The following is a 27,684-nucleotide window of genomic DNA, read 5'->3' as shown; positions in this document are numbered from 1 at the left end:
ACACCTTGTATCCACCAACTTATATCCACTGACGTATATCCAGCGACTGGTGAGTTCGAGCATTGAGCTCGACTCTATATTCAAGTCTGCACCATAATCAGCACGCTCCATTGACGGTTGTCTTGGCCATGTTGTCTATTCGTCCGAGGCCAGGCTTGACTTGTGAGAGTTGGGTCCAGTAGGCTGTTGCTTGGAGCGGCCCGCAAGCCCACATATCCACTTCAGAACAGTTGGTCAGGCTTTTCTTGAAGAAAACTATCCAGTTTTATCTTGAAGCGGTAGTTGGAGGTGGATGTTGGGGCGAGCACATCCTGGAGACTTTATGAAACATTAACAATCAATCTATCTATTTATTGAGACACGTTCCTCGATAACCAAATTATGCAATGAAAAAGAAACCACCATTTCCAGATACAACTGTTGTCCTGTCCTTAAATTAATAAACATTAAAGGAATGGCAAAAAACTCTTTAGTCGCACATAGCGGAACATTCCTCAATGATAACGTCTCGCTGTAATTGCAGCAGGATGCTAATTTACAAAAGATAACATGGAAATTTAGACAGCAACAGACCATTACATCAAATCTGCCATGTTTCCGAGATCATTATGAAAATTTGAGAATAAATGCTATACGTTAAAATTCTCTATAACTACACACAATTTATCTAACTTTATCTAAGCATATATGTTGTGAGTCATAAAAGCACACAGTAGGTGTATGCTGTGGCCCCAGTCAGTGACAGTGGCTCTTGTGTACTCATGTACACACACCCGCACTTTAATGTAATGCTCTATAAAAGAACTTGATTTAGCTGATCAATCGTAAAGTAGTTTTCATCTTGGGTTTCCACTGCTGGTCCAGAGGACTGAGGGCCTCGCCCACTGGGTAAACCTAAACCCTTTCCTGCCTTTAAGGGACACAGCCGTCGACCACAAAGCTCTTTCATAAATTTATGAAGTAATTTCCATTTATAGCACATTATTTGAATATGTCAATCTATAGGAATTTATTGAGGGAAATACGAGAGGCAGAGCCAGAGGAACGACAAAGTCAGAACGTGTGCATACAAAATGAGATTTATTGGTCTCGTATCTCGACATGGCACCTCAGTAATGTTCGCGAGATTAGGGAAACTGATCTATTGGGCATGGGTAAGTAAGGCTCGTTATCCTCTGCTTCGCTCCCAGCCCAGGTGTTTATTGGGCTGTAGACAAAAGGTAGGACAAGCAGGGATAAATTCCCGCGCCCGTTGCCATCTTCTCCCAGACACACTCCTTCCCGCCATCGTACCATGCACTTCGTAGGTGCACCCAGGTTTTACCTGTTCTTAAATAGGGTATTTGCGGGACGACTATGCGCTGGTCACTCATGATTTACTGAATTGCTACTGGTAATGGACTGCCAGATAGGAGATATGGCAGCAGTGATTGAGGAGGCTGGAGGTAGCTATGGACCGGGTGGGGGGGTAACCTGGAGGTCAGGTAAAGTGAGGTAGAGAAGAGGTGGGGGGATGGGAGGAGGTAGAGAGAGGGGGTAGTGAAAGGGAGCTTTCCCTTCACACTGCTGTCCTCGTGTCATCTGGAGACTGATACTACACGTTTTACAAAGTTTCCCCAAAATAAGCCTGACTAGAGCGCGGAAACATTCTTCAGACTTACGAGTGAAGAATCTTGGGGTTAAACTTTTGTTTTAACTCTTAAAGCGCTACAATCTTCCAGGCTTGGTACCTTGTTTTGATAATTACGTCCTTCTGTTTAACTGAGAAACAAAGAAAGTCGTTCATTGTGATGCTGAACTCAAGTGCAGTGAACATTGTTGTTCACTTTATGTGCACCTGTAGATAGAGGAAACAATGTTGTGTTTCCGCGATACTTTGTTCACCTGTGTACAGAGAGTTAACAATGCTCATTCAGAGATAATGCATTGTAGTGATGTGGTGGCGGTAGTACTGGTGGCAGTGGTGGTAGTACTGGTAGTGGCAACAGAGGTGATAGCTCCGAAGAGGTGATGGTAGTAGCGGAAATGGTAGTACTAACAGGCGATGCAGCTGTAGCAGTTGCAACAGCTGTGGTCGTAGGACCGGTAATGATGGCAAGAATGTTGTGTGGGTCGTAGCGGCAACCCTTGTGATGCAAGCAAACTTAACAGCACCAGAATTATCGTCATAAACATCATTGTCACCAAGTAGTCCTCCATTGTAACTTTAGTCAAAATTACGACTGAAACGTGCAAATGGACTGGACTGACAGAAGCCTCTGCCATATGCGTCACATAGGCGGGCACCATTCATCTTTTAAGAATGGTTTAAACAACAAGACCTGGGGCCAGATTCACGAAAGCACTTACGCAAGCACTTACGAACGTGTACATCTTTCCTCAATCTTTGACGGCTTTGGTTACATTTATTAAACAGTTTACAAGCGTGAAAACTTCCCATTCAACTGTTGTTATTGTTATAAACAGCCTCCTGGTGCTTCGGAGCTCATTAACTGTTTAATAATTGGAAACAAAGCCGCCAAAGATTGAGAAAAGATGTACAGGTTCGTAAGTGCTTGCGTAAGTGCTTTCGTGAATCTGGCCCCTGCCTACCATGGGTCAGAAACCACTAGCTGCGGTGCCAGAAATAACAAAAAATAAAGTCCCAGTGTGGAAGGTCACAGATTGGCCGGAAGCCGAAACCAAAAAAACAATGTTTAATATTTTTTGTTGTAACTTTTAATTGCACAAAACTAACTTTGGTAATGAGCGGACGGAAATGTTTTCTGAAACATTGCAGAAGGATGACTACTAAGGAAACTAAATTTATATTTCCTAGAATGGCGTAAAGTACAAAATTACTTAACTACCAGCTAATTAATCGGTCATTGGCGGCATAACTGAAGTGTAGACATGATACAGGGGGCTCATTAGGTGAATATAAACAGTTCTTGAATGAGATCATAGTGGAATAGTTAAGATTAAACAATATAGAGATAAACACTTGTTCGGAAAAATTGGAATTGCGTAGAGTTGTTTATCAATACGTCAGACGCAATCAGTGGACAGCCTCAATCAGAGGCTTCATAGCATGAATGGTTGGGTACAGACGAGCTGCAGCTCATCCACCAACATGCCTCCTGCAGCTGCAGCTCATCCACCAACATGCCTTCTCCAGCTGCAGCTCATCCACCAACATGCCTCCTCCAGCTGCAGCTCATCCACCAACATGCCTCCTGCAGCTGCAGCTCATCCACCAACATGCCTCCTGCAGCTGCAGCTCATCCACCAACATGCCTCCTGCAGCTGCAGCTCATCCACCAACATGCCTCCTGCAGCTGCAGCTCATCCACCAACATGCCTCCTGCAGCTGCAGCTCATCCACCAACATGCCTTCTGCAGCTGCAGCTCATCCACCAACATGCCTCCTGCAGCTGCGGATCATCCACCAACATGCCTCCTGCAGCTGCGGATCATCCACCAACATGCCTCCTGCAGCTGCAGCTCATCCACCAACATGCCTCCTGCAGCTGCAGCTCATCCACCAACATGCCTCCTGCAGCTGCGGCTCATCCACCAACATGCCTCCTGCATTTGACTTAATTCTAACTCGTCTGTTCTAATAAGCAACAGCTTTCATGATTACAAAGGTACTTTTAACATACAAAATAGTGCGATCATTAATTTTTATCTCCTTAATTAGCGTGTCCGGTCAGTGACAAAGCTGCAAATCTGGACTGGTGGCGGAGAATTAGGGAGATAACGATGGTAGGCGGGAGGTGGTGATGGTGAGGGCTGGCGGGGGAGGCTGGTCACTCGTCCCCAGGGTAACGGGGGTTGACAAGCATCCCATCCCTCGCCATAACTCATCCCTCGCCATAACTCCTACCATTCAGAGCATCGCCAGAAAGCAACAGTGAAAATCTAACGTGATCTGCTGAATCCCCGTTTTGTTAATGTTGGCTTGAGAGTATGGGGTGTATGTGGGCAACAGTAGCAGGGGGAGGGCGGCGGGAAGTTGTGGTGGAGAGCTGAGCTAATTGCTGTACCACTGCAGTCACCCGCTAGCTGCCACACCCCGCCGCCTCCCGCTAACACTGCCCATTGACTCTGTACAGTGATTTTGTGCGGGCAGAACTCCCTATCAATAAATTCGTCTTTCGATGGCACGACACTGAAGTCAGTCAAGTCCAGGCTGATCGCATCGTCCGGGCTCTAGGCCTAAGAACGCCATAAGGTCGCATTGTGAAGTAAACTTTAAAATCTCTAATATTTGAAGATGTTTTCATGTTTTCTACAGTAAACATGTAGATAAATATCATCCCTTAGTAGTCCACCAAGGGATGATAAGCTGAACTACCTGGTCGACCCAAGATGGGAACAAGCAATCTCTATAACTTGCTGAGAGTGGAGATTGTTGGTGTCAGTGGGTCAGCTGGTGACAACGGCAGGTGTCTTCCAGCTACACGCGGGTAGAGATGAGGAGTTGGTGAGGTGAAGTCATGGAGATCAGGAGTTGGTGTGGTGAAGGAGCGGTGGGTGGAGGGGGGAAGAAGAGGGTGGTGGTGGGGAGAGCAGGGTGTGAAGGGTGAGGGAGGGAGGGGGCTGAGGGTGGGTGGATGCGGGTGGTGCGAGCAGCCTTCCTCACAGATGCCAATACCACTAATATTTTAACCCTCCAAGTTACCCAAGTTTCCTTATACTTAAATGCCTCTGGTTATGACTAGGGTTAACTCACCCAAGATATAATCAGAAGAAAATAAAACTATTTTTTTCTTCCTTCATAATGGCTGCCTACAATGACATTTATCACTGCTAGGTTATAGTCTAATATATTGTTACTAGGTAATATTTCTGTGGTAATTATTAACGAAATGTAATATGTTAGAAGAAGGAATGATAGCGTGCAACAGGGCCAGTACAAGGGCTGCAACACGTAAATTAAACAAGGTGAGTACAAGGGTCGCTCCTCTCACACATTCAAGGCTAAGACAAGAGAACTCTGTTTCCAAGTTCCCAGGCGCGCGCAGGAGGCCCTGAGGCCACGGTGGACGACTGGGGCTGGGAGGGAAGAGGAGGGATGGTGGAAGGGAGGACGTGGGAGGGAAGAGAGGGTGGGAGGGAAGAGAGGGTGGGAGGGAAGAGAGGGTGGGAGGGAGAGAGGAAGGGAGGAACGGACGGAGCAATTCTCTCAATGAGTTGCCCGCGGCTGGCCAAGCCCACACACACACACATATACACACACACCTTAGCCAGCTCCACACCAGCGACCCTTCTGTCCACCACCCGTCTACGTGGACACCAACCCTGCTGCAGGAGTGTCGCCTGGGCACATCTGAGTTAACCTCCCAAGTTAAAGATACTTCTGGGGGCTCCAGCAGGCGGTCCTTTAGATGAAATAACACATTTAAATTTAATATCTCTTATTTTCTATAACTGTGTGCGTGTAAGAGTGGGTATAAATAAAGCACTTGACGACACTGTAGACGTATTTGCTCATAAGCGGCAAAGAGAGTGACGGTTCTTTGGTTGGGTTCGTATACGACCGCTCACCCCAGCAGTCATCTGGTGGATGCCGTTATTTACATTTGTACACGTTCTCATCCGATTGTGAGAAAATATTAATGAAGTTTTATCCTAATATGATTATTTTTGTTACAGTTACAACAAGAAACATTTCAATTGGCATTCAGTTTAAGTATATATACGACGCTAGACACGATTTCTTTGGAACAGGTGGCACCACTGCGTTAGGGTGGGGCGTCGGTGGGGTTGGGGGGGGGGGAGAGGTGCTGCCTCTAGGCGAGCTTCTACTCTTGTTTTGGTTGTAGCGCACTGGAGTGGAGAGTGGAGTAAGTGGGCGCAATGAATAAACATCCCATCTTTTATTCTTTTTGTGACATCAATGTTAAGTCCATTGTCATAATATATCTTCAATACATTGACTCATTCTGTACCAATTGATGGCTTCCCAAGTAGATATTATCGTACGATGGTTGAACGGCATGTAGGGCGTCTGGCAAGCCCTTGATGCAGGGGAAGAGTGGCCTGTCTCCGCCACACTGCCAGGCTCCATTACCATGCCACCACTAATATCACAGTTCAACCCTACCAACACTACTTGCCTCTAACACCTTTCAACAACACGTTTCTATTACAGCCCTAGTCCGCCACCCCATGCGTCGCAGACGTTGAGATCTTGGTAATTAAAGGCCTACTAGGTAGTCTGGGGGAAGGGATTAACAGAGATCTTAAGGACTACACTAGCAGCCGCGTCGAACAGCCTGGTTGACAAGACGACCAACCAGAGGCCTGGTCAGAGACCGGGCTGCGGGGACGTTAATCCTCGGAATCATCACAGGTCGACAGGTTAAGGTATAGCCAAGTACGCCTTGTTTGTAGACTTCCGAGGAAAGGAAGGGAACTATCAGGAGAGTGCTAAGCCATTACGACTATATAGCACTGGGAAGGAATCAGGATAAGGAATGGGGATGGGACGCCAGGGATGGAATGGTGCCCAACCATTTAGACATTGAACGCCGACCTGCATGAAGTGAGACCGTCGTTCTACCATCCAGTTCAAGTTGGGCATCTATAAGTCTTTAACATGGCACAAGGAATTGCTCTCCTAGGTGAGCTTGTAGGCTTCGGTGTCAGGGAGAAGACTTTTGAAATGGATTGAAGACTATCTCAGGAAGAAAAGTCAAGGTCTGCTCTGACGGATCAAATTTGGCTACATAAATATTAAACTAATTACCCAAAGCTTCCTAGCATTACATAAGTAATGAAGAAATATGATATATTTACTCACTATAATGTTGGTGCTGAATGTAGAACATGAAAAACATTTTTATCCCAACGACATTTTTTTTTTTTTATCTTTATTTAAAAAAATACAATATAAATTACATATACATAAGTGTTACAAGGTAATTGACGAAACTAAGTGGCAGGTGACGCCACAGGAAGTCGACGATCGAAGCGACAACGTTGTGGAACAACTTGTCCGGAGGTTATATTAGATTAGGTTTAGTTAGGTACAGAAGGAGGTTGATATGCCAGCGAACACTCTCCAGTCAACAATATATCTTGGATAAGTCGTTCCACAACATTGTCGATTGGGTCGTCGAATATAGATACTGTTCTTAAAAGATTCCCCCATTAGACACCCACCAGATAACGTAAGATTTTAAGGGTTGACAGATGTTAATCTTCTAGTTTAGGAGTGTTGTACATGCTGGTTTGGCGGTGTGTCCACTCACAGGATGAGTGGCGCTGCCCAATAAACTCGCCCCCCCCCCCCGGGGCAAAATAAAAATTAAAATTGGTAACCTTCCCTGGGTCTGTTGGTGCTAACATTGGTAACCTTCCCTGGGTCTGGTGGTGTTAGCATTGGTAACCTTCCCTGGGTCTGGTGGCGCTAACATTGGTAACCTTCCCTGGGTCTGGTGGTGCTAACATTGGTAATCTTCCCTGGGTCTGTTGGTGCTAACATTGGTAACCTTCCCTGGGTCTGGTGGCGCTAACATTGGTAACCTTCCCTGGGTCTGGTGGCGCTAACATTGGTAACCTTCCCTGTGCCTGGTTAACATCCCAATAGTTTGACACGTGAGCTATGTCTGTAAAATAAGGCCTACATGCAATGTTCCTTTCTTAACACTTGAATACGAGGCCCTCAGCGGCGCACTCCGTCACTCGGACTCGAGGAACGCAAGGCCCTCATCACCATCTGGCCCAGGCATGCTAACAATGTCTTGATCGTGTAGCCAGAAATACAATATGAACTTCTTCTTTTACAATCTTTATACTACGTGCTAGTCTCGAGGTCTGGGGCTACCACCTACACCCATGATAGTCTCGAGGTCTGGGGCTACCACCTACACCCGTGCTAGTCTCGAGGTCTGGGGCTACCTCCTACACCCGTGCTAGTCTCGAGGTCTGGGGCTACCTCCTACACCCGTGATAGTCTCGGGGTCTGGGGCTACCTCCTACACCCGTGCTAGTCTCGAGGTCTGGGGCTACCTCCTACACCCATGATAGTCTCGAGGTCTGGGGCTACCTCCTACACCCATGATAGTCTCGGGGTCTGGGGCTACCTCCTACACCCGTGCTAGCCTCGAGGTCTCGAGTGCCTGGACGCACCACTCCCCTCTGAGTGGTGTACAGGTATGTTGTGTGTGACAGAGGCATTATACACAAGGCAAACCAAGCAGTCCACGGAACATACAACATACAGGAGAGTAGCAAGATACAGTAGATCTATTAGTGAGATGCTTCACCTTATTCTATTCACCACATCCTCGAAAAAAAATCCTTCTCTGCCTTTGACAATGTTAACAAGGAACAACTCTTAACTCCAGGCCAAATAAAGCTGTAATAATGAACTTTGGAGAGTTACTGTTTCAACTTCCTTCTCAAGTGAAGAAAAATATAGGGAAAATAGAGAAAATTCGTGCTAGAATCATTCTCACCTTTTCCGTCACATTCACTAATATATGCCTTCAGGAAAGACTGATTGTTATATATATATATATATATATATATATATATATATATATATATATATATATATATATATATATATATATATATATATATATATACATATATATATATATATATATATATATATATATATATATATATATATATATGTATATATATATATATATATATATATATATGTATATATATATATATATATATATATATATATATATATATATATATATATATATATATATATATATATATATATATATATATATATGTTGCGATAAATCTAAAATCAGAAATCAGTAATCTAAAACCTTTTAGATAAATCCAAAATCAGAAACTAAATCAGTAATGACTAAACCCGGATCAGGGCCAACGAACCGTGACAGTATGGCTGGGCTGGTGTTAAATCACTAAGCAGGTGTCAGCTCGCACACGCAAATGGACAAACCATCCTCATGTCCCACGTCACAGGGGAGGTGGCCAGGGGCGGCGGCCAGGGGAGGCGGCCAGGGGCGGCGGCCAGGGGCGGCGGCCAGGGGAGGCGGCCAGGGGCGGCGGCCAGGGGAGGCAGCCAGGGGAGGCAGCCAGGGGAGGCGGCCAGGGGCGCGCATGGCCACCATCAACACCGCCAGGAGTCCATCTCTGGTTGCCACCCCGCCCTGACTTCACTCTTGCAGGGTCCCTGAACCAAGTCTGTACACCTCTGAACGAACAAATCCACAAGGGCCGTGACGAGGATTCGAACCTACGTCCGAGATCATCCCAGACGCTGCCTTTATCGACTGCCTTTATTTGTTCATTTGATGCGTCACGCTATTGTGATTTCTGTGTGTTCTGTACACCTCTACATCATCGCTTCTCTATAAACGTAATAACTCAACCCTAACTTAACCTATCCTAACCTAACCCACCTCAACCTAACCTAAATTAATCTAACTTAAGCTAATCGAAGCTAACCGAACCTAACCCAACGATACTAAGAAATAAAATTGTGTTTTAGATATGGTGTGGAGGAGTGTTGCGTCATGATGTTGATGCCAGTACAGGCTGTGGATGCTCGTGGCTCGGGCGTCCTTGAGGCTGCAGGCAACACGTCTCTCAGCTGGCAACACGTCTCCCAGCTGGCAACACGTCTCTCAGCTGGCAACACGTCTCCCAGCTGGCAACACGTCTCTCAGCTGGCAACACGTCTCCCAGCTGGCAACACGTCTCCCAGCTGGCAACACGTCTCCCAGCTGGCAACACGTCTCTCAGCTGGCAACACGTCTCCCAGCTGGCAACACGTCTCCCAGCTGGCAACACGTCTCCCAGCTGGCAACACGTCTCCCAGCTGGCAACACGTCTCTCAGCTGGCAACACGTCTCCCAGCTGGCAACACGTCTCCCAGCTGGCAACACGTCTCCCAGCTGGCAACACGTCTCCCAGCTGGCAACACGTCTCTCAGCTGGCAACACGTCTCCCAGCTGGCAACACGTCTCCCAGCTGGCAACACGTCTCCGAGCAAGCAACACGTCTCCGAGCAAGCAACACGACTCCATGCAAGCAACACGTCTCCAAGCAAGCAGCACGTCTCCAAGCAAGCAGCACGTCTCCAAGCAAGCAGCACGTCTCCAAGCAAGCAACACGACTCCAAGCAAGCAACACGTCTCCAAGCAAGCAACACGTCTCCAAGCAAGCAGCACGTCTCCAAGCAAGCAACACGACTCCAAGCAAGCAACACGACTCCAAGCAAGCAACACGTCTCCGAGCAAGCAGCACGTCTCCAAGCAAGCAACACGACTCCAAGCAAGCAACACGTCTCCAAGCAAGCAACACGACTCCAAGCAAGCAACACGTCTCCAAGCAAGCAACACGTCTCCAAGCAAGCAACACGTCTCCAAGCAAGCAACACGACTCCAAGCAAGCAACACGACTCCAAGCAAGCAACACGACTCCAAGCAAGCAACACGTCTCCAAGCCTCTTGACTACACTGGCCAGTGCCCTTCTACTAGGACAAATACCATGAAATACTCTGAACTTTGTAACTATTTCACGCACTCCTGAATATTAAAATATATTCTCTTGATCTACCTAAGGCTTGCTAGTGCTAGCTAGTATATAAAATAGGGAAGCAGCACACTCCTGTGTGCACACGAGCTTCTTAATAAAAGACAAATGATATCAGGGAGAGTTCTCTGACGTCAGTTTCTCGGCATTTGAAGGTATAGGACAAATGTTTATGCTTATGTGAATTATGTTTATGAAGAGTGGGCGATTTCAGTGTTGGGAAGCGATGATGTGGGAGGGTCTAAGGGTGAGAGGGGTCACAGGGTCTGAGTGTGGCTGTGGGAGGGTCTGAGTGTGAGGGTCTGAGAGGGGTCACAGGGTCTGAGTGTGGCTGTGATGGGTTCAATTTGTTGACTGGGTAAGATGACCCGTCGGCAGCACTCGGTACCCCACATGTGAGGCCGGCTGCTCCCACAGCCTATAGTAGTCAACCTGATATCCGGCATAATAACTGGTCACCAAGGCTAGAGTCGGGGAGGAGTAATTAACCTGCGAGAACCCTTCGTGTCCCCTTCCGGCCAGCGGGCGGGCCGTGGAAGGGGACACAGGGTGTCTTCTCGCCAGGAGAAATAAATGGCTAAGTTCATCTTACCAAAGTGACACAATGATGCGCTGATGGAGGAACGCTACACCGGCATGCTTTACTTGGCGCCAACACCATCTTCATCAACAACAACATTGTCAGTCACACAGCCAATGTCTACCGTAAGCTTCACAAAGCAAAGAGTTTTTGCAGTCTTGTCAGCGCCACATACGGAACTGTGTCATCAGCAACTGCAAGTCGCACTGCAATGTTGTCAAGTGCAGAAAGATGACGAATGGTCTTACATGTCGTCAGGAAGGCGACATAGCTGCCAGATGCCTGCAGTACTCTACAGTGCTTCTGAGCTGTGGGTTACCGCTCAGAAGTGTGCTCCTTGTGCTTGGGGAGAGCCCACGGCACCTGTGTTTGGGGCTCCTGTGGGTAATGGTTTAGGAAACTTGTTCAAGACCCGTCCACTACACACACACATGTCCCCAAGACCCGTCCACTACACACACACACATGTCCCCCAAAAGTGTCTCATCACACTCAGTCTAACAACGTGCCTCTTCACTCCCGTGGCCTGCCCCTCTTCCCCCCTACTGTACACAGTCACACTATGGTGTATTATGTACACACAGTCACACACTGGTGTATTATGTACACACAATCACACACTGGTGTATTATGTACACACAGCCACACTCTGGTGTATTATGTCTACTCACCTTATACAACAGACTGTCACACACACTATTGTATTCTATACAATATGGTACGCTATGATATTTCTTCAGTGTTCTACAATGATTTAAAAAATGTTGCAACAAATTATATGTTGTGAGAGCGAGCGAGGGTCGGCCTCGGAGGTTACAGCACAGAGTAAAAGTGTTCTCCTCGGGGCGATTGGTTCACGTACGGAGCACGAAGTGTCACGAACACTGTCGTAGCTGTTGTATGGCTCGTGGCGTCTGGCCAGCACCTGGCCACAGCCTCGTGGCGTCTGGCCAGCACCTGGCCACAGCCTCGTGGCGTCTGGCCAGCACCTGGCTACAGCCACGTGGCGTCTGGCCAGCACCTGGCTACAGCCTCGTGGCGTCTGGCCAGCACCTGGCCACAGCCTCGTGGCGTCTGGCCAGCACCTGGCTACAGCCTCGTGGCGTCTGGCCAGCACCTGGCCACAGCCTCGTGGCGTCTGGCCAGCACCTGGCCACAGCCTCGTGGCGTCTGGCCAGCACCTGGCTACAGCCTCGTGGCGTCTGGCCAGCACCTGGCTACAGCCTCGTGGCGTCTGGCCAGCACCTGGCTACAGCCTCGTGGCGTCTGGCCAGCACCTGGCTACAGCCTCGTGGCGTCTGGCCAGCACCTGGCCACAGCCTCGTGGCGTCTGGCCAGCACCTGGCTACAGCCTCGTGGCGTCTGGCCAGCACCTGGCTACAGCCTCGTGGCGTCTGGCCAGCACCTGGCTACAGCCTCGGCAGGTAAGTCCGGGACTCACGACTGCGATACACAGCGGGACAGAGGAACAAGTATAATATATAACTATTCGAACGGTAAGAATCATGGGGCGAGAGAGTAGAGTTAGGTCTGGAGTGGCGAAGCAGCGTGACTGGCACCGTGGGTAACAATGCTGTAGGAGGCCTGGTCGAGGACCGGGCCGCGGGGACGGTAAGCCCCGAAATCATCGCCAGGTAACCTAAATGTGTGAGACAATACTCTGCTTTTCCCGCCAGGACGCTGCTTGCGGGGAGCCAAGCACAACTAGTGGTGTTTGTGCTCTTAAAGGAAAACAAAACTGTGTTTACTCATCAGCCTGAAGCCACCAGCTGAAGGAATGTCAATGTTATATATAATAAATTAGGCTAAACACAGTGCTAAGATTGATTGATGAAGATTAAGCCACCCAAATGGTGGCACGGGCATGAATAGCCCGTAAGTGGAGGCCCTTTTGAGCCATTACCATTATCAAGAGCTGATACTGGAGATCTGTGGAGGTGCAACTGCACCCTGCGTGACGGGAGATGTCTCCCGTGCACAGTGCTAAGCCATTAAGGCGACTATATAGCCCATGGAATGGATATGAGGAAAAAGATTTGAGATAGGTAGGAAGAAAAGAATGGTAGCCACCCACTTGGACGGTCGGAGATTGAACGTTGACCTGCAAGAAGCAAGACCGTCGATTTTTCGTCCAGTCCAAATGGTTGGGCTAAGGAACGCCGAGGAAGAGTTCAAGTCCAATAACAAGAGCATCATAACAACATAAGAATTAAGGATTGATGATATATTTATAACCTTATTAATATTCCTCTTGTTATGGCTTCCATCTTAACGATACAAAGATTCCGTCTTCGGAGCTGGTTCCATCCTTCCTAAGATGACTGCACCAACCCGTTCCATAGTGACACGGACGAGGGAGTTGAAGCCCATCAATGCCAGACCTTCACCACTGATAGCATCAACTTTGTGACTACAAACTCACCCTCGAGAACTCTCCACGAGTCCAAGAGCTCTCAGAGTCCAGGCCTGTCTCCCAGTAGTCGTGTAGGGATATACGGAAACGATTTTGCACACAAACTACCCGGAGAGTGAACACGTGACGTAACTATGAGCATGCTGGCCTGCCACCACCACCAAACATGACATCCCGTATTTTGACGTGACAATCCCGAGCGTCAATGATGCACTAAACATACATAGCGGCTCGCAAAATTGACGTAATGTCCCGTTTTCTATCCGTGGGTCCTCGGTGAGGTTCGTGAAGACACAGCCTTCTGTAACGCATCAAACACTTGGTACACAGATGTTACCAGACACAGACACTACCAGGGATGAAGAAGGGATAACACGCTCACTGCATTAGGCTATCCATATGCTAGGGAGGTTGGGATCAACACTACGGAAGAAAATAGAGTGCAGATGCAGCAGCTCAGGTTGTACTTCGCAAAGATTGGCCAACTCTAATTCCCGCCAAATAAATATGCAAGTAAATAATTAAAATAACAAAGATTTTTGAAGAGTGGAAATAACGATAGGAGGCAGTGAACCATCCACCCACAGTGAACCATCCACCCACAGTGAACCATCCACCCACAGTGAACCATCCACCCACAGTGAACCATCCACCCACAATATACGACTGGTAGTCGCAGCCAAAGCCATGTTTCACGAAAAGTGTTCATCCCTAATACTAATAATTCAGTTAAATAGACAAATAAAAAGTACTGCCAAACTGCGCTATTTGTACATGTTGCTGAACTTTTGAAGTGCGGAAATAAAGAAAAACTCCTTGATATAGGCCAGCCACTTAGTAAAGTGACGGCTTCTCTTCTTGCAAGGTGAGCGTTCGATCCCCAATGGTCCAAGTGCTTAGGCATCGTTCCCCTCCACTCCACCCTCGTTTCCCACCTCCCTATCCTAATGCCCTCCGAGTGCTTAACGCTTTCTCATGATAACAATCTTGCCTGGTCTCTGGTGGGTATCAGTGCCTCTCTTCTCCCTGGTGCTTCACCAGCCATCCCTGCCTGGCTCATGTCTTACACCTGTCCCCCTGGTGTGCCTCAGGCTAGGCCCTCTAGCCCTTGTGGCTCGTCAGCACCAACATAACCAGACGAGTCTTAAAGAATCATGTTATAAACTGACTTTAAGATGGATAGAACAAGGTAATATACTCTAGGAGTCTAGGTATTGAGGCAAGTGTTGTGAAGACATAATGTAGACCAAATGGGAACTTTTAGACTTGAAAAAGGAAAGTGACATGCGGTTTGAATTCACGAAGAGAGACATTGACGTGAAGGTCAATACAGACCTAAACAGTAAATATAATATATAAAAGTGGTTGTTAGTAATTGGAGTGCAAAGGATATTTATTGATACATTCGACTTGTGCGTTTGTGCAAGTTTGCTTTATATATGCAGCGCCTTAGTGTGACGATCCAGAGAGGAAATGCTCGCTCACTGCATCCATGGTTCGTGCCCGCCATTCTTTTTTTTTTTTTTTTTTTTTTTTTTTGAGATATATACAAGAGTTGTTACATTCTTGTACAGCCACTAGTACGCGTAGCGTTTCGGGCAAGTCCCTGGAATACGATCCCCTGCCGCGAAGAATCGTTTTTTCATCCAAGTACACATTTTACTGTTGCGTTAAACAGAGGCTACAGTTAAGGATTTGCGCCCAGTAAATCCTCCCCGGCCAGGATACGAACCCATGACATAGCGCTCGCGGAACGCCAGGCGAGTGTCTTACCACTACACCACGGAGACTGTGAAGAATTCTAGAATGAAGATCTTCATTCTACTACACATACTTCATTCTACACACATACATCCTCGCGGCCGAGTGGACAGCGCCTGGAAGTCGCAGTCCAATGGTTTGGGTTCGATTCCCGGCAGATGAACAATGAAATTACAGTGACATGATATATCTAGGAGAAACTCTGGAGCAGGACAGAGGGATCGAACCAGCGTCCTGGATAACCCCAGACGCGCGCCTTAACCCATAGACCACGACATGTTAATTGCATAACCTGGGATCCTCAAGGATCCACCAGGAGTCTGAAGGCATCCACCTGGTAGCCAATCCACGACTCACATATACAAGTGTAAAACTTGGATTGGCTACCAGTTGGTAGCCAATCTCGTAGCTAACTGGTAGATTGGCTGTGTTGCTGCAAGGATTTTCTCATAATTGGTTCCTTTCACTTAATGCCTCTTTTACCCCCTAGAAGGTAAATAGGTACGGCTGCTAATTTATATATCATACAGAAAAAATATAAGTCTGTACCAACGGTTAGAAAGGCGGAGTCCAAGAGTTAAGATCGCGATCCTGCAGGTACAAATAAGAACATAAGAACAAAGGCAACTGCAGAAGGCCTATTGGCCCATACGAGGCAGCTCCTATTTATAACCACCCAATCCCACTCATATACATGTCCAACCCTTATTTACAAATAGTAAATCCACACACACACACACACATCTTCTTGATCGTCTCTGGTGACTTAGAGCGACGCACTTTCCCATGTGCGACCAACGCTACAAGATGGCGCTCAACCACCTATTAATGTCCTCCAACACATTGGCGAGGCGCACATATATTGTCCCTGGTGTCTGGCCGGGTCCCTGACGGATCAGGTCACAGTCCCTGGCTCCCGCAACACATCCGCTCCGACTCCTTCCTCTGCCCTTCAGTTTTCCTGTTATCCAAGTTCTTTCTCTCTAGCGTTCTTCAAAAATATATATATAACAAAAATGTACAATAATTTGGCTGATATGATTTTGCCACTAATAACTTATTATGAACATTATACGTGTTTCAGTACGAAGGTTAAGCCAGTGTCAGCCAGGGAAGTGGGACACGTTAGCATCTGCAGGTCTTGGATGCCCCAAGACGTTCGGGATGAGATTTCACAGAGGCTCAAAAACTCGTTTTGGTGCACCACAGAAGAATGAGGAGGGGCCTGAGAGAGCCCCGGCGGTGGTCGGAGGGAAGGAGTCTCGCCGCTCAATGAGTCTCCGAGAGGCTATTGAGGCCCGACAAAAAGGTAAGCTAGACAAAGGAACAACCGATCTATTTAACTCTCATACTTCAGAGGCGAGGGCATGTTCAAACAGATCAAGACGCCTGGCGTAATCCACGGGTTCAATTGCCAGTGTGGCGTGGGAAAGTAAGACGTCTCTCGCAGGCAAGTGAAACCTCCCGCTTAGTCAGGCGAGGCGGCAGCCAGGGCGAGCTGACAACATCTTCCCGCTGAGTGACATCGAAGCCGCGCTGGGTTCCGCTCCAACCCGTCCTGGTGTTAATTATCCGTGAGGTAACACTACAACCATAATGCTTAATTATACGAGAAGTTGACATGAGGTGAACACACCTCATGTCTGGTGAACTCAAATGAATATTTGAGTTCCCTTGCATGAGGTGACCAGGCCACCCCCTTGCATGAGGTGACCAGGCCACCCCCTTGCATGAGGTGACCTGGCCACCCCCTTGCATGAGGTGACCAGGCCACCCCCTTGCATGATGTGACCAGGCCACCCCCTTGCATGAGGTGACCTGGCCACCCCCTTGCATGAGGTGACCTGGTCACCCCCCTTGCATGAGGTGACCTGGCCACCCCCTTGCATGAGGTGACCAGGCCACCCCCTTGCATGAGGTGACCAGGCCATCCCCTTGCATGATGGGTGTGTACGCACGCCGCGATAAAGAAACTATTCAAATTCTGAAGAAAAAAAGGTCAATGTTTGATAAAGCGACGGCCACAACGCAAGTGAAGGCCACTACGAGACTCCTCGCCACCTCGCTCCACACTACAGGTAAGCCAAACATATATATATACGATTTTATGTTAACTTTGTGTTGAAATATATTTAATTCCTTACTAACCTCTCCTTCGTTATGCCCTATCACCTACCTGTACACTTCAATCATATATAATAAAATATTCCTCTCGCCTCCATTCCAGATAAAAATATTTGAGTCTATGAGGTGGTTCAAGTAGTGTAAGATGCCTGACTGGTTCTATAAAGACTATGAAAGGTGAGTATATATTCATGTTAGCGCACGTCACATGCCTTAAAGAGGACAATAAGCACAATAATACTTCAAGCGTGAGAGCACAAGAGTTTTGAAGAGCATCATCAGTGACGTGATAGCCGTCTTCAAGAAGGAAGATGAGTGCCTGCAGCTGCTACTGGATCAATACCCTTGTGGTCGTTTAATGGGCTTTTGGGATGCTAATACAAATAGCCGCTTTGGTTCAGCAAACACTAAAGGAGCCCAGTTTTAAACCCGTCTGCAACAGTAGACAACTGAAAGTCGGCCACCAGATGACATTGACATGCTTCCTAACACTGACATGCTTCATAACACTGACATGCTCCCTAACACTGACATGCTCCCTAACACTGACATGCTTCATAACACTGACATGCTCCCTAACACTGATATGCTCACTAATACTGATATGCTCCCTAACACTGACATGCTCCCTAAAACTGACATGCTCCCTAACACTGATATGCTCACTAATACTGACATGCTCCCTAACACTGACATGCTCCCTAAAACTGACATGCTCCCTAACACTGATATGCTCCCTAACACTGATATGCTCCCTAACATTGACATGCTCCCTAACACTGACATGCTCCCTAACACTGACATGCTCCCTAACACTGACATGCTCCCTAACACTGACATGCTCCCTAACACTGACATGCTCCCTAACACTGACATGCTCCCTAACACTGACATGCTCCCTAACACTGACATGCTCCCTAACACTGACATGCTCCCTAACACTGACATGCTCCCTAACACTGACATGCTCCCTAACACTGACATGCTCCCTAACACTGTCATGCTCCCTAACACTGACATGCTCCCTAACACTGACATGCTCCCTAACACTGTCATGCTCCCTAACACTGACATGCTCCCTAACACTGACATGCTCCCTAACACTGACATGCTCCCTAACACTGACATGCTCCCTAACACTGTCATGCTCCCTAACACTGACATGCTCCCTAACACTGTCATGCTCCCTAACACTGACATGCTCCCTAACACTGACATGCTCCCTAACACTGACATGCTCCCTAACACTGACATGCTCCCTAACACTGACATGCTCCCTAACACTGACATGCTCCCTAACACTGACATGCTCACTAACACTGACATGCTCACTAACACTGACATGCTCTCTAACACTGACATGCTCTCTAACACTGACATGCTCCCTAACACTGACATGCTCCCTAACACTGCCATGCTGGTAATCGCCATTTAAGCAAACCAAGCAGTCTACGATTTTGTCTATCAAGGAAATGACAGAGAAGTCCGGCCTGAGTGAAGAGATCTTGTGCTACTATGTCCGATTCCTGGCCATTTCAGGTAACAATGAAATAAGGAAGAATATGCACAGATCAGTAAGCGGTAATGCGAGTGACAGGGAAAGACAACTGAATATAGTGATCAACTCCACACGAGACCAAGGTTTCAAACTTTAAGACAATATCAAGAGTAACATCTCACCGGAAGGATGCAACTGGACCTCTCGCAGTGAAACACAGATTAATAGACGAAAGCGACTGCTACTTCCTTCAACATGTCAATTGAACTTTCATCAGAAGCTGGAGAGGACGGTTCAATTGGCCAAGGAATATTTTGAATTTGGGCCATTGTTTATGTAAGGTGTCCACCAGCCCAACGTAACACTTGGGACAGTAGAGACAGTTGAACACCATAGGAAAGTGGCAAAGTATATTGAGGAGCCCACATTATGCATGAAGTGTTATCGTTGGGGACATATGGCTTAACAGTGCCAGTTTAACTCCCAGATGTCGGTACTGTGGTAATAAGCATGACTCGAGAGAGTGTAGACTCACGATTAAAATAAGGAGAAACATTCTAGCCAAACTGCTGTAACTGTTAAAACATCCACAATGCTGGTTCGTTTGTATTTCTCATGAAGTCCCATGTGAGAGAGTCCAAGCCGGCACCCACAAGCAGGGTACACGAAGCTCCGTAGGAAGGCAAGATTGAACAGCAGGAACAAGGAAGAAAACAGTGTAGAGGCAACGATAGCCTCAGAGACCAATGTTTTGGGAAGAAAGGAACGGCGATGATTAGGGATAGCCTAGTGACAGTAGGAAACGAAGGCGAAAAAGTGTACCCTGGTGGTGATGAGGTGCAGGGCGGCGTCGTGGACTCTGAGGTCGGTACACACATCTTGGATTACCTCAGAAAGTTGGGAAAGAGGACTGAAGCTCTACAAAAATTAGTTATGATAAACAGATGGAGTGAAGTGAGGAATGAAGTGGGGAATGAAATGGGGAGTGTAGTGGGGAGTGAAACGGAGGGGAAAGAAGAGGATGGCGCATCACGGATGGAAGATTCTCAGGACAATGAACTATCCATTAGTGATGGCAGTGTTCAACTCAATGTGGTGGAAAATGTTGGAAGAAACGTTAGGGAAAAACCAGTTTACGAAAATAGAAGTTGAAGACATAATTAAGAACAGAATTACCTTTGATTGTAGTAGAGCAAGAAGCAGTGTTAAAATGTTGACCAGACCACACACTAGAAGTTGAAGGGACGACGACGTTTCGGTCCGTCCTGGACCATTCTCAAGTCGATTGTCGACTTGAGAATGTGGTAAAAATATAATTAATAATTGTGTACTGTATGGATCTGTGAGCCTCTTGAGGGACCTTAAATAGAAGAGGGTTGAAATTGAAATTGAAATAAGTTTATTGAGGTAAAATACACACAAAGGGATGAGGTAGCTCAAGCTATTCTCACCCCGTTCAGTACATCGTGTTAATACATACATAGACACACATCACAAACAATAAACATATTACCAAACATTCTGAGAGATAAACATCTACATTTCCTAGAAGAGGGTAAAAATAGCCTAAACTACTCTATCCTATTGAGATGTATTTTATTATCTCGATAAACTTACTTGAACTTGAACTGAACCTGACCTGACCTGACCTGACCTGACCTGACCTGACCTGACCTGACCTGACCTGACCTGACCCTGTGGTTCCTGCTGCTCAACCCAGAAGTAATTCCATCAAGTGTTTCACCTTCGTGTTTTCTTTCTCCTCATCGCTGTCTCTTACAGGAGATGGAAGACCATATTAAGATGATTCTAATAAATGTTAAACGTCTTACCACTATCTTCTGCCTAAAATGTGCGTGAGTAAGCCAGTCAAGACGCAAGGAAAGACTATACTCCCTGAGGAATCTGTGATGCCGCGAGTCAGTTACACACAGAGATCACAATAGCGTGATGCATCAAATGAACAAATGATTAAGGCGCGCCTGGGATCCTCTCGGACGTAGGTTCGAACCCTCATCACGGCCCTTGTCGATTTGTTCTGCGAGTCTGTTGTTGTTAACTCGTGCATACAATGTGGGCCCCGACCTGAGGCTGCTGTAGTACACTCAATCACCTCCTGTAATCCACGCTAAGCTGACTTAAGCTGTAATTACAGGTTCTACTCCCTCTCACCATTTACCCCTTTTTTACCTGAATTTACCTGAGGGGTAGGGGGGCCTCGACGAGGACAGGAAGCCGACGGCTTGTCAAAGATCCCCCAATTGCCCTGTAATTTTGTATAATTGTAGCTACATTCCAACTGTTAAAGTATTTTCAAGAGGAAACTAGATTTATACTGGGGCTTCGTAGCCTGGTGGATAGCGCACAGGACTCGTAATTCTGTGGCGCGGGTTCGATTCCCGCACGAGGCAGAAACAAATGGGCAAAGTTTCTTTCACCCTGAATGCCCCTGTTACCTAGCAGTAAATAGGTACCTGGGAGTTAGTCAGCTGTCACGGGCTGCTTCCTGGGGGTGGAGGCCTGGTCGAGGACCGGGCCGCGGGGACACTAAAGCCCCGAAATCATCTCAAGATAACCTCAAGATAAGAGATACCAACCGGGCTGTGGTGGGTATGTGGGCCTGCGGGCCGCTCCAAGCAACAGCCTGGTGGACCAAACTCTCACAAGTCGAGCCTGGCCTCGGGCCGGGCTTGGGGAGTAGAAGAACTCCCAGAACCCCATCAACCAGGTATCAACCAGGTATTTAGTGAACAAGCTCATTTAAAGACCACAGAGTTCCTTGCATTTCTCTTAAGATCAATAAGTAACTCACTACAGTCCTTATTATGTTTAAATTGTCTTTTTGTTCATCTTTCATCATCTTGTTTTTTGTTTATTATGTTAAAATTGTCTTTTTTGTTTTTTCAAACAATGGGTTTAAATTGGATAAGTTTAGATTTAGGAAAGACTTGGGTAAATACTGACTCAGTAACAGGGTTGTTGATTTGTGGAACCAATTACCGCGTAACGTGGTGGAGGTGGGGTCCCTCGATTGTTTCAAGCGCGGGTTGGGCATGTATATGAGTGGGATTGGGTGGTTATAAATAGGAGCTTTCTCGTGTGGGCCAATAGGCCTTCTGCAGTTGCCTTTGTTCTTAAGTTCTTATGTTCTAAGACCTTAGCTTCTGCTATTTCTAACTTATACGACTTTCTACAGGTCCTCTATTCATACCTCTCAGGTCCTCTCAGTACATACAGGTCCTCTCAGTACATACAGGTCCTCTCAGTACATACAGGTCCTCTCAGTACATACAGGTCCTCTCAGTACATACAGTTCCTCTCAGTACATACAGGTCCTCTCAGTACATACAGGTCCTCTCAGTACATACAGGTCCTCTCAGTACATACAGGTCCTCTCAGTACATACAGGTCCTCTCAGTACATACAGTTCCTCTCAGTACATACAGGTCCTCTCAGTACATACAGGTCCTCTCAGTACATACAGGTCCTCTCAGTACATACAGGTCCTCTCAGTACATACAGGTCCTCTCAGTACATACAGGTCCTCTCAGTACATACAGTTCCTCTCAGTACATACAGGTCCTCTCAGTACATACAGGTCCTCTGTTGATTAGTTCCTCTCAGTACATACAGGTCCTCTGTTGATTAGTTCCTCTCAGTACATACAGGTCCTCTGTTGATTAGTTCCTCTCAGTACATACAGGTGCTCTGTTGATAAGTTCCTCTCAGTACATGTTGCAAGACGTCTTTAGTAAAGGATGACACGCAATAGTTACATAATGTTGCACAGTCTTGTCTTAATATAACATCGTTTCACGGGTCCAGTCCTCTCTTGAACGTGATTTAACGGGTCTATCACATCCCCGACCTTGATTTAACGAGTCTATCACATCCCCGACCTTGATTTAACGCGTCTATCACATCCCCGACCTTGATTTAACGAGTCTATCACATCCCCGACCTTGATTTAACGAGTCTATCACATTCCCGACCTTGATTTAACGCGTCTATCACATCCCCGACCTTGATTTAACGCGTCTATCACATCCCCGACCTTGATTTAACGCGTCTATCACATCCCCGACCTTGATTTAACGCGTCTATCACATCCCCGACCTTGATTTAACGCGTCTATCACATCCTCGACCTTGATTTAACGAGTCTATCACATTCCCGACCTTGATTTAACGCGTCTATCACATCCCCGACCTTGATTTAACGCGTCTATCACATCCCCGACCTTGATTTAACGCGTCTATCACATCCCCGATCTTGATTTAACGCGTCTATCACATCCCCGACCTTGATTTAACGAGTCTATCACATCCCCGACCTTGATTTAACGCGTCTATCACATCCCCGACCTTGATTTAACGCGTCTATCACATCCCCGACCTTGATTTAACGAGTCTATCACATCCCCGACCTTGATTTAACGCGTCTATCACATCCCCGACCTTGATTTAACGCGTATATCACATCCCGGACCTTGATTTAACGAGTCTATCACATCCCCGACCCTGATTTAACGCGTCTATCACATCCCCGACCTTGATTTAACGCGTCTATCACATCCCCGATCCTGATTTAACGCGTCTATCACATTCCCGACCTTGATTTAACGCGTCTATCACATCCCCGACCCTGATTTAATGGGTCTGTCAATGAAGACGCTAATAATAAATCAGATGTCCTGATTTCTTTCTCGGAGTGTGTCTACACGTGGTGGAGAGTGAGAGAGCGCAGCTGTGGTGATACAAGGGTCTCAAACTCATAGTACTGGGTGACTTGAATCACGAAGAAACTGACTGGGTAGCGAAGGATACTTGTATCATGACGGGGGACACTGATGAGCTCTAGGGGGACAGATATTTCGTGAAGCAGCAAAGTCAACAAAGGCAGGACGAGGATGGATGGATGGATGGATGGATGGATGGATGGATGGATGGATGGATGGATGGATTGCCCATAAATGGTGGTCCTTTTGGGCCATTACCAGTATTAAGAACTGATACTGGAGATTTGTGGAGATTGATTGATTGATAAAGATTAAGTCATCCAAAAAGTGGCATGGGCGTGAATAGCCCGTAAGTGGAGGCCCTTTGGAGCCGTTACCAGTACCAGCTGATACTGGAGATCTGAGAATGGTGGACAAGGATTGATTGATAAAGATTAAGCCACCCAAGAGGTGGCACGGGCATGAATAGCCCGTAAGAGGACGAGGATGAACCGACAACATTATAGACCAGGTATTTTCACAAAGTGAAATGGACATGGAGGAGACAAGACATGAATCTCCAGTCATTAGACTCGTCAAACCTTGGCAATCATGGTATTCACTCTGGCGTAGTTGGTCTCTTCATAATGCACCTAAAGTTAGCCAGCACAGGCAAGTGATCACGTGTCCCTGTATGACTAATCCTCCTGTGTGATGAAGGCTTCACAGCATCACGTGGCTAGTTCTTGACACACTATATAACCCTTCTTGCTTCATGCAGGTCAACCTCCACAGATCTCCTGTATCAGCTAATGATACTGGTAATGGCTCCAAAGGGCCACCACTTACAGGCTATCCATGCCCGTGCCACCTTTTGGGTGGCTTAATCTTCATCAATCAATCAATCAATCATGCAGGTCAGCGTTCAATCCCCGACCGTCCAAGTGGTTGGGCACCATTCCTTTCCTCCCCCGTCCCATCCCAAATCATTATCCTAATCCCTTCCTAGTGCTATATAGTCGTAATTCGCAATGGCTTGGCGCTTTTTCCCCCTGATAGTTCCCTTCTTGTATCTAAATATGTTAAAAACAAAAATTCAGTCGAATGAGGAGAGCAGGAGAGGGTAACATTTGAGGAGCTGTTCACTTGAGACAGTTAAGCAAGTCCCAGCTGTGTCTGGGTACAAGTGACAGGATGAACAACCCAGCGGGTTTTCTTCCTATTGGGGAGTGTTGTACATGCTGCTATGGCGGTGTGTCCACTCACAGCATGAGTGACGCTGCCAAATACTGTCACTATGGCAGTGTGTCCACTCACAAGATGAGTGGCGCTGCCCAATACTGTCACTATGGCGGTGTGTCCACTCACAGGATGAGTGGCGCTGCCCAATACTGTCACTATGGCGGTGCGTCCACTCACAGCATGAGTGGCGCTGCCCAATAAACTCGGCCCTCGGGGCAAAATTTAAAATTTAATTTAATATACTATCCGCTCCTCAAGAACCACAGCGAGAAACCTGTAAAGGAGCAGAAGCGGACAAGGAGAGCGGCTCTAGAGTTACCTGGTGAGAGGTCACGAGGTTCAAGGAAAATGACGGAGACAAATCATAATGGGAAGTGACAAGAAGGAAAAGAAAGGAATATTTACAGTCAGTAACAATGGAACAGGAGCCGACGGGTGACATCTCCCGTCACGCAGGGTGCAGTCGCACCTCCACAGATCTCCAGTATCAGCTCTTGATACTGGTAATGGCTCCAAAGGGCCACCACTTACGGGCTATTCATGCCCGTGCCACCTTTTGGGTGGCTTATTCTTCATCAATCAATCAATCGGAACAGGAGCCAGTTGTGTGCTAGAGCATTCCCGTGATGTTCCACACACCCCCCCCCCCGCCCCAACACGGCTGTGGGACTAACGGATGAGTAGACAGCGGTCAGGATTCGTAGTCCTAGGGATCCTAGGATCGATCCCCAGTGGAGGCGGAAACAAATGGGCAGAGTTACTTACACCCTGATGCCCCTGTTCATCTAGCAGTAAATAGGTACCTGGTAGACAGCTGCTACGAGCTTCTTCCTGGGGCATCAGGGTGAAAAAAAACTTTTTGACTATTTGTCTCCACCTCCACCGGAAACTCAGGACTACGAATCCGAAGCGCTGTCCACTCAGCTGTCAGGCGGGGAGGGGGGTGTAACAAAAAGGAGGCCTGGTCGTGGACTGGGCCGCGGGGACGCTAAGCCCCGAAATCATCTCAAGATAACCTCAAGATAGACATGCGTGTAACTTAACGTAGATGACCACTACATAACGTAGATAAGAGCTCTATAGCGTAGATGTGAGCTGCGTGACGTAGATGTGAGCTGCGTGACTGTGAGCTCCGTAACGTAGATGTGAGCTCCGTTATACGACATGTTTTCCCCCAGCAATAATGTTAGCCAACCAACAAATATTTTACCAGACTCGGACCTGGACTTATGGCTAAGACACTTTAATTATACCGAAATATTATAACCAGGAAAGTGTACCATTGTTTCCAGATTCACATGAAAGCTAAAGTAGCCTCCGAGTGTAATTCTGACTGTCACTTGTCCGTCAGACATGGCTGACTCTTCGATCCCATCCCCGCAGAGTGTCAGGCATTAAGAGCGTGAGCCTAGACTCGTCACCTGTGGCTCACCTTGAGTGAGAGGGGGGCGTCCGGGGGCGGCCCCTCACTCTCCCCAGCACCGTTACTGCCTCGTCTGACGGAACTCAGACGAGAACTCCACCTCACTGCCTCGTCTCACACTCACCCCCTGTAGGAAACACATAACACAGGGATGAGGATATTGGCAAACCTTTTCACAAGATTCTACGTGTTATAATTAGGGTAAGAGAAGAGTGTGAAAAGTAAAATGCAAGAAAATTAAGAATACAATAATTATGCTACTTTCTGATTACATTTTTGTGTGTGGATAGACAGGCAGGAGGGTTACTGTGTGTGGATAGGCAGGCAGGAAGGTTACTCAGTAGACAAAATATTGAAGTTCTTGTGAGACAGGATCAAGTATAAAATTTGGGGTTTACGGCTCATGCTAAGTGATATGAAAAATGGGTTTACTGAGAATTATATAAACTACATATAAATGTAGCATTTTCCCTTGTACATTGACGTAAATATGATCTTTATATTGTATATTATTTAATAAAGACAACAAAAAAAAAACACTTTGAAGGTGTTAATCAAGTTATCTCTTGCTCCCCGGAAGAGGTCAGCTCGATATACACATTCTACCTCCCTACACACATTCATACTTACATTATGAACAATTCTCACGAAACATTAAGAGAGTAAGGGTGGCATGATGAAATGTACAAATGAATACAAGTATAACAAAGTGGATATAAATAATTCTCTAAATATTAGTGCGACTTGATAAGGGTCCAGGACGGTCCGGTACGTCTCCATTCATTTCATACAAGTTCACTTTGGCACATCTGTGTTGTAAATTCGGTCGTGTTGTGTATCTATATAACTGCTTGATGGGGGTTCTGGGAGTTCTTCTACTCCCCAAACCCGGCCCGAGTGTGGAAATGTGTGCGAATGTACGTATATATGTGTGCATATATGTATATACGCGTGCATATATGTATATATGTCGTACCTAGTAGCCAGAACGCACTTCTCAGCCTACTATGCAAGGCCCGATTTGCCTAATAAGCCAAGTTTTCCTGAATTAATATATTTTCTCAAATTTTTTTCTTATGAAATGATAAAGCTACCCATTTCATTATGTATGAGGTCAATTTCTTTTTATTGGAGTTAAAATTAACGTAGATATATGACCGAACCTAACCAACCCTACCTAACCTAACCTAACCTATCTTTATAGGTTAGGTTAGGTAGCAGAAAAAGTTAGGTTAGGTAGGTTAGGTAGTCGAAAAAACATTAAATCATGAAAACTTGGCTTATTAGGCAAATCGGGCCTTGCATAGTAGGCTGAGAAGTGCGTTCTGGCTACTAGGTACGACATTATATATATATATATATATATATATATATATATATATATATATATATATATATATA

General features: G+C 46.7%; 2 protein-coding genes across 2 annotated transcripts in view; one reads left to right on the top strand and one right to left on the bottom strand.

Moving 5' to 3' along the window:
- LOC123747274 (innexin inx2) overlaps nt 1-26,316 on the bottom strand; it is a 42,253-nt gene extending 15,937 nt beyond the window's left edge. Inside the window, exon 1 of the mRNA XM_069319966.1 lies at nt 26,293-26,316. The gene's annotated coding sequence lies outside the window, so the exon portion shown is untranslated. The remainder of the gene's footprint in view (nt 1-26,292) is intronic.
- On the top strand, nt 9,507-10,484 carry LOC138359976 (uncharacterized). The gene has a single exon (XM_069319854.1). The coding sequence runs from the start codon at nt 9,507-9,509 to the stop codon at nt 10,482-10,484; it is 978 nt and encodes a 325-aa protein (XP_069175955.1).
- Nucleotides 26,317-27,684: the final 1,368 nt, after the last annotated feature.

This window comes from Procambarus clarkii, chromosome 94, assembly GCF_040958095.1.
Source record: "Procambarus clarkii isolate CNS0578487 chromosome 94, FALCON_Pclarkii_2.0, whole genome shotgun sequence".
NCBI classification, from domain to species: domain Eukaryota; kingdom Metazoa; phylum Arthropoda; class Malacostraca; order Decapoda; family Cambaridae; genus Procambarus; species Procambarus clarkii.
This window is presented reverse-complemented; position numbering and strand designations above follow the sequence as displayed.